Source organism: Anopheles maculipalpis, chromosome 3RL, assembly GCF_943734695.1.
Source record: "Anopheles maculipalpis chromosome 3RL, idAnoMacuDA_375_x, whole genome shotgun sequence".
NCBI lineage: Eukaryota > Metazoa > Arthropoda > Insecta > Diptera > Culicidae > Anopheles > Anopheles maculipalpis.
The window spans coordinates 89,709,632-89,723,681 of NC_064872.1; the positions used below are offsets into that span (position 1 = coordinate 89,709,632).

Below are 14,050 nucleotides of genomic sequence, written 5' to 3' on the forward strand. Positions count from 1 at the left end.
TACAATTCCCTCAAATCAAATGACCCATATCCTGTGAAACGCCTGTAGCTGTGAATGTTGTTTTCCCCCCATCTATTAAATTATCAACCGCTAGCCAGATTATATATGTATGTATATCCTTTTCCCATCCGTTATGTGAGTACTAGCTCACAATAGTTTAATTTTGTACTTCAACTTCACACTCAGTTTTGACTAGAATGATGAATAGGTTTACATATACAAATGATTTCTGAGCAGCAAAAGTAGAGCTGCAATCAATAATAATTGTCTTGGCGTCGGCATCCACGTGGAGCAAAAGTGGAAGGAAGTTGTAGAAGTAACTCCACATTGGAAATTGCCGCCTGTGTACAGTGCAGTAATCTCTACCGTATGTGAATCTTTAACGCATTGCACAATAAACAGGAAGAGATACATAATATTCATATTCATAGAAATCATGCCATTGTGCGTTTGTGGTGAACGGTTTGAAGTTTTAGTGTATGTAAAGTATTGAGAATAGGAAGAAAAACGTGAAATATAAACGTCCGATGTGCAATATCACTACAAGCTCTTCAGTGTGTTCAGAAGCGAGTTGTTCTATACAAAGAAATGCAAATGATGCACAGGTGCGGCGAGTCAACTTTAGAGAATAGCGCAAGCGAATATGAAATCCTTGACCATTGATATAAAAAACGCTCAATACACAAGCGAATCATTAAAAATAGATACAGAATCATAAACACTAGTCATGGAAACACGTGCAATTGATAACTATAACTATTTTTGATGATTCTTTATCTATTTTGGATGATACGCTTGTGTATTGGGTGTTTCCCATATCAATGGTCACGGATTTCATATTCGCTTGCGCTATTCTCTAAATTTGGCTCGCCGCACCTGTGCATCATTTGCATTTCTCTGTAATATGGTGTTCAATGCGGTCATGAGAAACAGCCTGTGTCGGATTGATACTGTTTGAGCCATCTGCAATGACAGAGCAGGCCTTATTTGTCCTGAAAACTGTGCCGAATTTAAACGCGATTAAATGTGTTCAAGAGAGGCAATCATAAATGAAAATGTCGAGGTTCAGACAATTGCAAGAAAAGTATCTGTAACTTACAACCTTCTAGCTTCAACTAACAACTCCTTAAGAGCTGTACAATCGTACTTCTTGAGTGTATTTTGCTGTGTAAATTATGCGGTAATTTGGAGTGATGGTGTTGATGTATACATACTGCTGGGTAATTGGCAGACGATGTCGGAGGACCGTTGGCGTTGGGTTTAAAATATCCGTTTCGCAGTCTATGACAGGATAAGTAGGCAGGTAAATGTTTGAAATTAAGCATTGTAGTACCAGTGTAGTTGTGCATATTATGCTGCATTGTGATTTCTTAACTAAAAATAAGCAAAACATTAGCAATTTTCTTAAAGTCTTTCGTCGTCTTTGCCAGCGTTACCTAGCGTAACCCTGCAGCGATCGTAAACCAAAAACAACTACTAAACAAAGATGAGCTCTACTTAATCTTTGCCCATATGGAACGATATCTCATCGCGACGCCATTGATAAGCACAATCAAACGTCATACGGACGGCCACAGTGTAAACAAACCGAGCTAGTTTGTTCCAATGTTCGCGCCTTCCTTCCAACATAAATAGAACCGTCGCAGATAAGCGCGTGCACGTTCTCCTCCATTCCGATTTCCAAAGCGAAGTGCATCGTTGTGTGTACGGTGTTCCGTGCGTTCCTCTCCAATATTTGAGTGTCTCCGTTTGTTTACTGCTTAATCACCAAGCGAAGCGATGGGGAAAGATCGTTGCCTTAACATTACCACTCTGCAAGCAAAGGATATGCGTTGGCCGACATCACTGGGAGCGCACGGTTCCGATGCAATGGTATGTGTTTCGGATCACACCATCGGAAAGAAAATTGAATGACGACACCACAGATACCTTCGTCCCCATTTTTAGCACACGGATCCGGACTATTCCTGTGTGTATGTAACGATCGCTACGGCCGAAGGTCCTGCTGGCTATGGGATGACGTTTACGCTTGGCCGTGGTACGGATATTGTGATGCTTGCTGTCCGGGCTCTGAAGCGACTTGTCGAGGGTCGTACTACGGCCAGCATATTTGAGCGGTTCGGAGCGTTTTGGCGTGAGCTGACGAGCGATTCGCAGCTTCGTTGGGTAAGCAGCCTTGATGATCTCTCGCATTACATCCGTTTCACTTTACATCTCACTTCCCGGCCAATGAAACAGATCGGACCGGAGAAAGGTGTGACGCATCTAGCGGTGGCTGCGATCATCAACGCACTGTGGGACCTTTGGGGTCGCATACGAAACGTTCCGGTGTGGCAACTGCTGGCAGAGATGGAGCCTCAGGTAAGTGATCGATGCTAAAACAACGAAAAAAAAACTAACACCCAAACACACGCGTCGTACAAACTAGTTCTGATTTATTTATTTTTTTCCTTGAAGAAGAGTGATGGGCGGTTGATTCCGTTTGTGTCCCTTACACAATTTTGTTGATACGTTCTGAACCCCTCCCTGTACAACTTCCGCGACTATAATGAATGAGCATGAGTTTTGTGCGCTTCTCGGTTGATGGCGCGCGGCGGGGATTTTAAAAGTCTAAACAAGAAAATTGCACAAAATCATCTGAAATCAAATTTGTTTTGCTGGTAGCTTTTTGCTTTCGACCTGTCGTCCAGGTTTTTTTTTTGTAGCGGCTCCCTTAAATATCCACAGCTTTCGATCCGCGGTTTAGTTATCGTTAGTTTTCGTGGCGCCCTTGCACTTGCTCTCTAAGATAAAATATTATTACGTTTTAAACAACACCTAGCCCAGGGGATTATTCAATTAGCTTTGTTGCAAAACAAACAGAACATATGAATTTTTTTGTATACTTGCTTTTGTGTATATAAATCTGTAATCATTAATCAACAAAATGCTCCCTAAAAAACAGTCTCTCTCCTCCGCCAGTTGCTGCTTCATGTAAAGTTAAGGACACGGCATTTGTGTATCCGTGTTGGTGCGACACCGTGTTTAAACTTATGCAATTACTCCTCTTATAGATATTACAGTATCCTTTGCCCCCACTGCAATATCCTTTCCACCTAGCAAGTCCTCCGGCAAAATGTTTAATAAGCTCGTCAAGAAGAAACAAAAAAACACGCAAATGTCCCTTTTTAACACACTTAAAGAGGTGGATAGGGTGTCTCTAAACGTGGATTGTTTGTAAACTTTGAGATTAGCAGCTGAGGTTTTTCTTTTAATCCGACTTTTCTTCCTCCCTCGTACTACTCTTTTCGCACCGAAGTTCCTTCTTCATTTGCTCAAGCTGCTAATTATAAGAAGGATGTTCCCATATGAGTTTGAATGTGTATGGGATACTTTAAAAATAACAATCCAAACAAGTTAACGATCTGTTTATAAAGAAAAGTAGATGTAAAAAAGGTCGTGTAACGGGGATAAAACAAATAGCGATTTAATCGGGGCCAAAGGTAGTTAACTGATATATTATAAATGGCAAAAATAAATTCCTAGCTGGACGCCTCTAGACCTATGGCGTCCGCAAATCCGCACGCGCATTCTATGTATGTGTGTGTATGTTAGTGATGGTTAATATCTTCCAATGGGACTCACGACCGTCCCTCGCTACTACGGCTACAACTATTACTCGTCCTCGTCCTCTTCCTCTTCGCGGCGTCTAATGGCAGAACGACGTCCTGTTGAGGCTCTTGATGTCGAAGCCGACGCTGATGCTGCCGCCGCTGCTACCAACTCCTCATCTTCCTCTTCTTCTTCGCCATCCTCCTCCCCTTCACCCTCGTCGTACTCTTCCGGATCTGTGTCGAGTTCGTCGCGATTGCCTGCTCTACTACCATTGCTTGAGTATCGTCCGGCCGGACCACCGTTGTTGCTGTTCAGCGCCAGCTGATGGCTCATGGAGGAGTTATTTTTGTTCGATGGCTTCAGACAGGTCGGTCCGGCAAGTGACCGCGGGAATCGCTGCAGGTACCGCTCTAGTCGTAAGAACTTGATCGACACAAGCCGATTATCGAACCACCATCCATTAATCTCATCGTGCACGATACCGGCATCCTTGGCCGAAGCACACCGGACGTACACGCAGCAGCTGCTCCTGTCGAGCTGAATGTCGTAGATCTTGCAACGTCCGCCCACCTTCTCCAGGATCGCGTCCTGTACGATGGTTTTCAGGTTCGGATCGTTCACTTCGTACTTGTCGAACATTTGACGGATCTTGAGACAGGGCGTCGGAGGATCGTGTATCTTGTTGCTGTTGTCGAACGCGGGGCCCTGCCATTTCTTAGCGGTTGAGCTTCCAGGGCCGGAACCGGAACCTCCCAATCGGGACGCTCCAGCAGGACTAACCGAACCAGCACCACCAACTCCACTTGCCAATGGAACACTGTCGATCCAGCGCATTATCTTAAAATCTTCGCCACCGATCGTAGCCACCTCGAACGTGATACGACTTTCGTGTTGTTCGAGAAAGGTAAGCGCTTCGTTCCAAGCCCACGCGAGCTTACGTCGATTGGCCATCCCTAGCAACCGGTCGCGCAGATGGTTGATAACAATACCCGCCTGCTGTTCACTCTTGTTGGCCGAATCGGACGCATTCGCTGCCGCCTGACTGACCGCATGGATAATCTCGCCAATCAATCGATTTACCTGATCACGCCGTTTCTGCTTCACGTACAGCACGAACTTGACAAAATAGTTTCCAGCGAGTACGGCGATCGAAACCAGCGCCAATCCACCGACGATAACAAAGAACTTCTGGAACTTGTTGTAAATCATGCACGTAAATGGAAGCTTCGGCTTGAGGATGGTAAAATGATTCGAGCGTGTCGAACGCCTTTCCAGCACTCCGTCGTAGCTGATCGGATCTCCGTTGGAGTCACAGTGATTAATGCGCCACTGAGGATTTCGATCGATTAGATATTCCATCGCGTGCAGATGTCTCGTTAGCTGCGGTATTAGCACGGACGGTGATTGTTCCTTCGCGTACTTTAGAACCTCGCCAGCAGACATCAGTCCGGATACAACTGGACCGTCATCATTCCGCAGACAGTGATGTGCTTCAACGCGCGCTTTCAGCTCATTGCCAATCAGTTTCAGCAGTTCCAGGGCAGGTTGGACGTCCGCCGCCAAGACACAACCGGTTGCGGCCAGCCCGTGCACATCGCCCTCGCATACTTCGTAACGCGTATCGATCGAGTTGAGCGTACTAGCCAGATCGGTACTGATGGTCATGTACATGAAGGCGACCGAGCAGAAAAACACCACTAGCAAGCAGAGCAAGGCGCACGGGATGAACGTTTGCTTGAAACCGTAATGTTCGTCCAGCCGAGTGATGAAATTGCCTATCGCTACACGGAACGGGATTCGCGGTGGTTCCGGTGCGGGTTGTGCGTGTGTTACGATATCGTTTTCATTGAACTCGTTCCCGCCGGTCGACAGACGGCTGTATCGCTGCCGGATGTGATTGCCAGCGATAATCGAACCGGAATTGCCCAACTGGGAAACTGGGGACGAACCGGGTGCTGTGTCTTTCCTGTTCAGGAGTGCAGAGCGCAGTGGATGATGGAGCAGCCCACCACCGCCTGCAGGTTGCTGGTTTGTTCGTATCGCGTGCAAATGACTCGCTGCGCCACTGTACCGTGGCGCAGGTGGCAGACTGTTGTTCCCCATCCGACGCCCCATTATGCCACCGATGGCGTTGTTGTAGTTTTCCTGGGAAACTGTTTCCCCGCGCAACTGCATCAAGCGCTTGGTGTACTCGCTAACGTACGGCGAATCTCCCGTACCGGCACCGTTCGATCCGTTCGAGTCGTTCAGCAGACTAGTACCGCTGCTATTATTGTCCGCAGCACCACCTCCACCGAGGTTGCTGTACATGCTGCTATTGGCGGACGGTGGTGTAATGTTGCCGGTGGCTAGTGCCGTCTTCCGGAACAGCGAACTGTGCGATGAGGGCGTCGATGATAAAGTACCTTAAATTGGAGAAATACCGTTTTCACTACTATTAAGTGTTCCCCGAGGAGATTCAGGTCCTTCAATAGCTTACCTAGACTTCGTATCGAAGGAATTAGTCCTGTTCCACCAACACCCCCACCACCACTTCCTATACCCGAACGGAGTGGAGGCGAATAGTCCTCCTCTTCGCTATCGTGTACGATGAGCGGCGAGATGTACACTGTGCTGCCAACGGTTGAGGATGAGTTCTTCTTATTGGTACTACGATGATGGTTGGGACTGGCACCGTTCGCTCCGGCAAAGCTATTACTGTTAACACTAAGCGGCGTAGAGGACGCTGATGATGATGATGATGATCCTGATGATATGCTTATTGGGACTCGTGTCATACTCGATCGGACCACGCTCGATGGTGCGGGCGGTGGCATCGATCCAGAATTTCCCACACCCACCGACGAACCACCACCCCCAACTGTGGCACGCTGACTTCGTGTCGTACTACTGCTGCTACTGGTGTACATTTTACGCTGTGCGGCCGTCATCGTCTTCCGACCATCGTTCCCATCCGACTCCTCGCCAGAACTGTACCGTGCCGCTTTCGACGATTCCCGGCGCAGCTTCTGATTCTCGCTGTCGATATGGTGCCGTAGCTTTTTGATCAGTATTTTGCGCGTGGTCGACGTTACCGGAAGGTTCGGAAAGCCGTACTGCACCAACCGGAGCCGCAGCTCGTCATCGGCGAGCTGGTCCAGATTGTCCATGATATATGGCGCGGGACGGAATAGCACTGGATGCGCGTTCCTTCGCTATCACCGGGAGAGAATACGACCGGGGGGTTGGGTGGGTGGGTGTTGATTTTTCACTTGCGAAAATTCGCGGGACGCGCTCTGGGCTGCTCCCGCGCGCACCGTGTGATGCTTTTTAACCTGTCCGCCTTTTCTCGGGGTTGGCTGTAGCGTGGGGCGCGTTGGTACGAAGAATACACAAGTTAATCGGGCAGGATAGCACGGTAAAGGGACACAATTTTGATAAAACTTGTTGCTTACAGAAAAATCCTATTCGCGTATGTAAATGGACAAAAAATTCCTTTGACAGATGGGGGAAAATTGACAGAGCACGTCAATGGGGTTGTGTATTATGACGGAAATGCGCGTTCCCATAGTGCGCGCTGGATGCATCGAATTTGTTTTTCCCATAGTTGGTTGTTTTGTCCGATTTGAATTGAATTGTAGCCCTAAAGTGAAAGCGGTAAAATTTATATAGTTGATACTCAAAACATAAAATTGAAGAATTTCACGTTCAAATCCATTACTTTCTGTTGCAGGAACTGGTTTCAACGATAGATTTTCGTTACATCGAAGATGTTATTACACCCGAGGAGGCAATTGCGATGCTGCAAGAAACGAAATCATCTCAGGGCGATCGCATCCAATATCTGCTCGAGAATGGATATCCTGCGTACACCACACAAATAGGTAAATGTAAAGTGTACTATGAAGAAGTATTATTATAATAAATTGCTGTCATCTGAATTTCCTCAGGATGGCTTGGATACAGTGACGAAACGATCCGTGGACTCTGCCAAAAGTATCTTGCAGGAGGATTTAAAGCATTCAAGATGAAAGTGGGCCAAGATTTGCAAAACGATATAAAACGTTGTAAATTGGTGCGAGAAGAAATCGGATGGGACAATCAGTTTGTGAGTAAATGGTACTGGAAATTTGCTCACAACATTTCTAACCGCTTTATATTTCCTCTTTCGTCATAGATGATTGATGCCAATCAAAACTGGAATGTCGATGTTGCAATCGAGTGGGTAAAAAACTTGAAAGAGTTTAAACCGCTCTGGATCGAGGAACCAACTTCCCCGGATGATGTGCTGGGGCACGCCAAAATTGCAGCTGCTTTGAGGTATTTTTAATTTTTTTAAACGGTAAACAATATAGTTTTGGTGAGTATAGGAAAACTGTTGTCATCTTCCCAGGGAATACAACATTGGAGTGGCAACCGGAGAAATGTGTTGCAATCGTGTCATGTTCAAGCAGTTTATGCAGGCCAATGCGTTCGAGTTTTGCCAGGTAGATTCAGCACGCATCGGAGGAGTGAATGAGATATTGGCCGTATACTTAATGGCTAAAAAGCTTGGAGGTATGTTGAGCATCTCTAGCCCATCGAAGATCAATAGTCATGTATGATCATTGTGATTGTTTTTAGTGAAAGTTTGCCCTCATGCTGGCGGTGTCGGACTGTGTGAAATGGTGCAACATTTGCAAATGTGGGATTTCTGTTCCGTTTCGTGTACGATGGAGGAACGCATGGTAGAGTTTGTCGATCAGCAGCACGATCAATTTATGTACCCAGCAAAGATAAATGAGAAGGCATGTTACGTAGCTCCGAGTGCACCGGGTTATTCTACAGAGCTTAAGGATGAAGCAATTTTGCAGTTTGAATATCCTCACGGAACAGAATGGCAGCGTATGTTCTGTGAGGGTATATTCATTCCGGAAAACTACTAAGCAGCAAAAAAGGATAAGATGTTTATCCTTCAAGATTAGATTTTTTCACTGTGTCTATCATCTCACATTTTAAATTTGACTTAAAGAAAACATTGCAGTGTTCCGCGTTTCGTGATTAACATTTGTTCGGCTCCGTCATTGAGAAAGAAATGTCAAAATAAAAAAGCCGCCAAAAATCGTATTTGTTATTGCGCGCGGGTTAAATTGGACTAGTATTGTTCGCATTGAGTTCGTGATTAATACGTGTTTTTAGTTATAAAATATCTTATCTTAAGCTTAGCATGCCCTTCAAACGATCCCCTATGCGCTATGCGCACATTATAGGCTATACTACCGTTATTTATCAAGACGATGGAAAGTAAGTATAGTTCGTTGTAAACTTGGCACGAGCGATGAACCAAACACTAGTGTACGTCTTTTGTGTTTTGATTGTAGCTGCATCATTAGTGTAGGATATGATGGCGATTTTCGCATTTGGCACGGTATTGGAGATGATGATCCACCGACCGTCTGCGTTGGGGAACATGTATGGACAGCGCTTCAGTACGGCGAAAGAGTGCTTGTTGCCACGGATTTGAACACAGTACAGGCTTACAAATATCCCTCCCTAGATAAAGATGGAATCGAATTTCGGTTTACTGCTTATGTGACCTGTTTGGCCAAGAATAAACGGGTACGGATAGCGCCATATTACTGCTTCAAACAGAACTTAACATAACATTTTATTTACAGTTCATTGCCGCTGGTTCGGAGGATGCAACAATTAAAGTCCTATCTCTGGACAATGGCGAACAGTTTGAGCTGGAAAATCTTGGTGGTCCTGTGCTGAGTATGGACATGAGCAAGCGCGATCTATTGGCAGCCAGTATCGGTGATGGTAAAATTCACGTCTGGGACATGAAGACCAAAGCACTGAAGAAAACAGTGGACGGTTTGCCGAAGGTGAAGAGCTTTGAGGCAGTTTTACATTTTGGTACGGATTCTTTTTCCTTTTTCGTATGCCAAGGCAGTAAATTGAATCCCTTTTCGCTTTTTCTACAGCTTCGCCCAGCTTCGAGCCCACAAAGGGTGCCCTGCTTGCCTATCCGAATGGAAACGAAGTGATCGTGATGAATACCACCAGCTGGGAGGTGGTTAAGAAATATGTCCACCCGAAGCCTTCGAAGAAGCTAACTGTTTGTGGATTTTCTCCGATGGGAGACTATATAGCGACTGGCAGTGTGTCCGGGGACGTTTGCATTTGGGACTGCGAAACGGGCAAAATTGTTGAAGGTGATGATCAATACGAAGCAAATCCAATCACAAAACTGGTCTGGAATCCGAAGAACAATGGTGAGCTTGCGATTTCCGACGCAAATGGCCAGGTTGGCACGGTAATGGACATTTTTGTCGAGAGCGACGCGGACGACCTGGACGGTGGAGATATCGTAGTGATGGCGGAGAAGGAAGGGGAGGAGGAGGAGGAAGGGGAATTTGATGATATTTTCGATGCACGTAAGGATGACGATGGGAAGAATTTTCAGAGAAAATATGACTCATGGGTATTTTTCTTTCTATTTTTAGACACTAAAAAGGATGAAAAGGACAATGACAACGAAGGGTTGGATAATGCAGCATCGGAAAGAGCAGAATCCGATAATGATGAGATGAATGAAAACTGTATCGAGCTGGAGAAGCTTAAGAGCCAGATTATGGGTTCAACACAGAAATCCGGCGAGATGATGCCACAGTCGGATGCTGAGGATGATGATGACGATGATGATCGTGGGACGTTGCACAGTGAACGAGTGATGGTACCAAAATCCTATCCTCAACAACCACCATTTCAGCCCGGTTCCACTCCGTACACGCTGGAACATTGCTATCTGGTGTACAATCATGTCGGAATCGTGCGACGACATGCGACCGGTCAGGAAAATTCGATTGAGGTAGAATTTCACGATTCCCAAGTGCATCATGGCATTCATTTGAACAACTTCCTAAACCACACGATGGCAGGATTGAGTGAATCGGTACTAGCGATGGCTTGCCCAAATGTAGACGGCAATGCTAGCAAAGTTGTCTGCATTAATCAGGCCGCCTTTGGTAAGCGTGAGTGGACCTACACGATGCCCGGTTGTGAGGAAATCATCGCTGTGACCGCATCGGATAAGATCGTAGTCGTTGCCACGGACAGTCGGTTGCTGCGAGTATTTACGGCTCGTGGAACTCAGCGGGAAGTGATTTCGGTCGCGGGACCAATTGTTGCACTGGCTGCGTACGGCGATCACTTCCTAGTGGCGTACCACAGCGCACCGGCCAATGAGGATCAACACATTAGCTTGATGATTGTGACGTGCGTCAACTTTAAGCTTCGCTGTCGGGAAGTACGCGTCCCGCTGTCGGCTGGATCAGAGTTACGGTGGTTGGGATACTCGGATCGAGGATCGCCGGTGGTGTATGATACGGCGGGCCGTCTGACCATTTATCATGCCACTTTAAACCTTTGGTTCCCAATTTACAATGATGAAAATTTGGTATGTTTGGAGTTGAAATGTTCTCTCTCGTTATACATCTTCTAATGATACTACTTTTTCCACAGTCAGCGAAAGGAGCATCGGACCATCTGTTCATCATCAAGGTTTCCGAATCGACGCAGCAGGTGCAGCTGGTGGTGTGCCGTGGTTCGAAGTACCCACTAACCACGCCCCGACCCGTCCCGATGGAAGTGAAATTCACGCTCCCAATGTGCGATTTGGACAGCGAAAAGGAAAGCCACGAGGATGAGCTGGTGCGTTCGCTTTACCTCAAAGCGAATGACGCCGATAAGCTGATGAAGGAAACGGCAGTAAAACTGTTTGCGGTAAGCAATCCTTAACTGACTGAGCGATGAATGAAAATTGAATCATTTTTATTCGTATTTTTATTTTCCGAACCAGCTGGCTTGCAAAAATGAGTGTGAACAGCGTGCAAAAGAGTTGGTGGAAACGATTGCCTCGAGTCAGCTGGTACCGTTGGTGATAAAGTATGCCAGCAAGATCCGGCGATACCATTTGGCGGATAGTTTGGCCCCCTTGCTGCCAACGTTCCAGGAACAGGTAAGTGATTGAGTTGAATTCGATCAAAAAAGTTCATTAAAAAAACGGACAACACGTTGGATTACGTATCGTTCGATGATTCGTTGATGACTTTTACGCAATTGCTTGTATACAATATGAGTTTAGTTTGCGTGCAATGAAGAGAGCGGTCAATGAGTGAGCAAGCGTGTGATGTGTGGTGCGTTGAAAAAGAGCGTGTTTGCGTGAGAGTTGTAAGCCTTCGATAGCTCAGTTGGTAGAGCGGTGGACTGTAGAAGCAAGCTTGCGAGCGATAGTAATCCATAGGTCACTGGTTCAAATCCGGTTCGAAGGAGTCAAGAGATTTTTTTTTTTATCTGCTTTTTTCATTTCCAAAGACATTTCTTTGCCTTTTGCCAAAGACACCTAACTGAAAATGATACTTTTGTGTTTACGCTGACCTTGATCGTTAGAATCTTATTTAATGGTTTTTTTTGGGGTACGTTTGTTCTTTGTTTTGAATTTCATCGGTGTACAGGAAATGCAGGAGGAAAAATTGGAGCAGGAAAGCGTCCGAGAGAATGCGGCCATCGCAAACGAACTGCAGCACATCAATCTTGAGGCGATCACGAAGAGAGATACCACGCCGAAAATAGTAAGTAGAGCTCAGACTTTCTTTAGCCTTGCCCTCTTGCACCACCCCCCCCCCCCCCTCCCCCGTACCCTATGTCCTGAAAGTCCGAATGGCAATGTGCCAGCTGGTCCCGTCATGTGTTCACTTGACTTTGGGAGTTATATTTCATGCTTATGCTTTGGCCACCCGTACCATTGTGGTGCTCTCTTTTCACATTCACCATTCTTTCACGCCAGAAACCGCTTCCAGTTGGCACGAAAAAGCCGAACAATCCATTCCGTAAATCGACCGCGGCTGGCAGCAGCGATGGTGGTGGCATATCGTCACCCGCATCGAGCACGGGCCATAACGTTGGCACCAATGGCAGCAGTAATCCATTGGAGCATTTGACCGGCAAAGCGATAGGATTTTCGGCCGCCCGTAATAGCAGTCCGAGCTTTGGCAGCAAAAGCCTGACGAGCAATGGTGGACAGGATGAAAATCGTCCACAAAACAGTACCACTACTACGCCTGCCAGTGGGATGAAGTTTTTGCCCTGGTTCGAGCTAAAGCGGGAAGAGCTGCAGCGACAGCACCCGGAAGCGGCGGAAGCGGATCTCATCAAAATTGGTATGCGTGAGTTCAAGTCCCAACAGTCGAAGGGCCAGCAGTCGAGCACGTCAACCGCGGAAAGTGCCGGTACACCGAAGCGGAAGTTGGAGGAGAACGATCAGCCAGAAGCTGGTGTGTCGAAATTGGCAAAGTTTGGTTTCGTAAAGAATGGCTAGCAAGTGTAGACCGGGGCGCGGCGATGATGGATGGATATGGTTGTTAGTAAGCGGAATCAACTCTTCACACACACACACACACACACACACACACACACACCTAACAACTTGTAAGAAGTACTTCAAACAAGATAGAATCAATTTTTTTTAAACCATTACTTTGTTGCCTAATCGGGTCGTTGCATCGCGTTTAAAAGCAATCAGAGAAAGAACGTCCGGGGCAGGTCGATTGTCGCAACGTTTTATCCTCAAGGACATTACTATCGAAAGGCATCGATCGGAAAGGAGCAAATAGACAGCATGAAGCGTGTGCGCGATATAATCGAGTCCCCACAGCGCCATTAGTATGTGCATTGTGTTTCTGTCCCGGGACACTCAATCATCGACGGTGCGTACGGTGGCTGGCTGAAGGCTGTCTTGCAAAGTGAACATATGGATAAAAGCGAGAGAAAAGATTCCAGCACGTGACACGGAACGTATAGTATGCTGTATGCATTTGTGCATCTCGCGGGGATTTAACACTTTTGTTGTTGCGTTCTGCCGCATCCCCCGGAAATGATTTTCGTAGCGGTCTTCCAATTCGTCACGCCAGACCTATACGACATTTGTGGCAAGCCGTGTCAAAATCGATCATGTCAATTATGAAGTGTCGGCGCTCATCCCTTTTGGGCGCCCATTTCCTCTCGCTTTCTAATTGCCAATCGACAGATCAATCGATTGGTGGTGCTGATTGGTTGATGGGGAAAACTCATTCATCACCGGGGCAAAGAGCATCCGTGTGGTAACCGTTTCCGGTATGCTGCACAGTTGTCCTACCCTAAAAAGGATTCACTTTATCGTTATATATCTGACCCTTTTCGGCAGATTCGTTCCAGCACACACAAGGATATGCTGCTCTTTTGAAGTGTGTCTGGTTTGGTAGTACGGTTGAGTGTCATGTTGATTGAAATCGAAAAGCGATGCGAAAACGGATGAAGTTGCCTTGTCGTGTGCGGCACAATTGTAACTGATGCGCTTCATAATCGATGTTGCCTTTTACATTTGCATTCATTACCATTAACCTGGGAACCCGATAGCGACGTTTTCTCCGTTGTTGCAAACGAGTTGTGTAAAGCC

At 46.5% G+C, this 14,050-nt stretch overlaps 3 protein-coding genes and 1 non-coding gene across 4 annotated transcripts; 3 read left to right on the plus strand and 1 right to left on the minus strand.

The window, feature by feature from the left end:
- Window positions 1-1,779: 1,779 nt before the first annotated feature.
- Window positions 1,780-8,498, plus strand: LOC126562244 (mitochondrial enolase superfamily member 1-like). Its single transcript, XM_050218692.1, has 8 exons — window positions 1,780-1,872; window positions 1,948-2,166; window positions 2,239-2,361; window positions 7,307-7,457; window positions 7,524-7,681; window positions 7,751-7,893; window positions 7,967-8,130; window positions 8,197-8,498. The coding sequence occupies exons 1-8, from the start codon at window positions 1,780-1,782 to the stop codon at window positions 8,496-8,498; spliced, it is 1,353 nt and encodes a 450-aa protein (XP_050074649.1).
- Window positions 3,652-6,750, minus strand: LOC126563584 (uncharacterized). Its single transcript, XM_050220230.1, has 2 exons — window positions 6,074-6,750; window positions 3,652-5,999 (listed from the first exon to the last, which is right to left on the minus strand). Exons 1-2 carry the CDS (start codon window positions 6,741-6,743, stop codon window positions 3,655-3,657), a joined length of 3,015 nt encoding a protein of 1,004 aa, XP_050076187.1. The 5' UTR covers window positions 6,744-6,750; the 3' UTR covers window positions 3,652-3,654.
- Window positions 8,499-8,779: 281 nt separating the features above from the next.
- On the plus strand, window positions 8,780-12,934 carry LOC126563545 (WD repeat and HMG-box DNA-binding protein 1). The gene is made up of 8 exons (XM_050220191.1): window positions 8,780-8,856; window positions 8,934-9,171; window positions 9,231-9,471; window positions 9,540-11,014; window positions 11,080-11,340; window positions 11,417-11,575; window positions 12,072-12,188; window positions 12,404-12,934. The coding sequence occupies exons 1-8, from the start codon at window positions 8,780-8,782 to the stop codon at window positions 12,932-12,934; spliced, it is 3,099 nt and encodes a 1,032-aa protein (XP_050076148.1).
- Trnay-gua (transfer RNA tyrosine (anticodon GUA)) lies at window positions 11,793-11,888 on the plus strand. Its single transcript has 2 exons — window positions 11,793-11,829; window positions 11,853-11,888. It is a non-coding gene; the product is annotated as a tRNA-Tyr (tRNA).
- Window positions 12,935-14,050: the final 1,116 nt, after the last annotated feature.

Bases quoted from the DNA above. Each gene is read 5' to 3' on its own strand.
- LOC126563584 (XM_050220230.1), bottom strand. From the start codon at position 6,743: ATGGACAATCTGGACCAGCTCGCCGATGACGAGCTGCGGCTCCGGTTG. The intron at 6,000-6,073 runs GTAAGCTATTGA...CTCCAATTTAAG, and splicing joins TCCTTCGATACGAAGTCTAG to GTACTTTATCATCGACGCCC.
- LOC126563545 (XM_050220191.1), top strand. From the start codon at position 8,780: ATGCCCTTCAAACGATCCCCTATGCGCTATGCGCACATTATAGGCTAT. The intron at 8,857-8,933 runs GTAAGTATAGTT...TTTTGATTGTAG, and splicing joins ATTTATCAAGACGATGGAAA to CTGCATCATTAGTGTAGGAT. The intron at 11,341-11,416 runs GTAAGCAATCCT...TTTCCGAACCAG, and splicing joins CGGCAGTAAAACTGTTTGCG to CTGGCTTGCAAAAATGAGTG.
- LOC126562244 (XM_050218692.1), top strand. From the start codon at position 1,780: ATGGGGAAAGATCGTTGCCTTAACATTACCACTCTGCAAGCAAAGGAT. The intron at 2,362-7,306 runs GTAAGTGATCGA...TTTCTGTTGCAG, and splicing joins TGGCAGAGATGGAGCCTCAG to GAACTGGTTTCAACGATAGA. The intron at 7,682-7,750 runs GTGAGTAAATGG...CTTTCGTCATAG, and splicing joins TCGGATGGGACAATCAGTTT to ATGATTGATGCCAATCAAAA.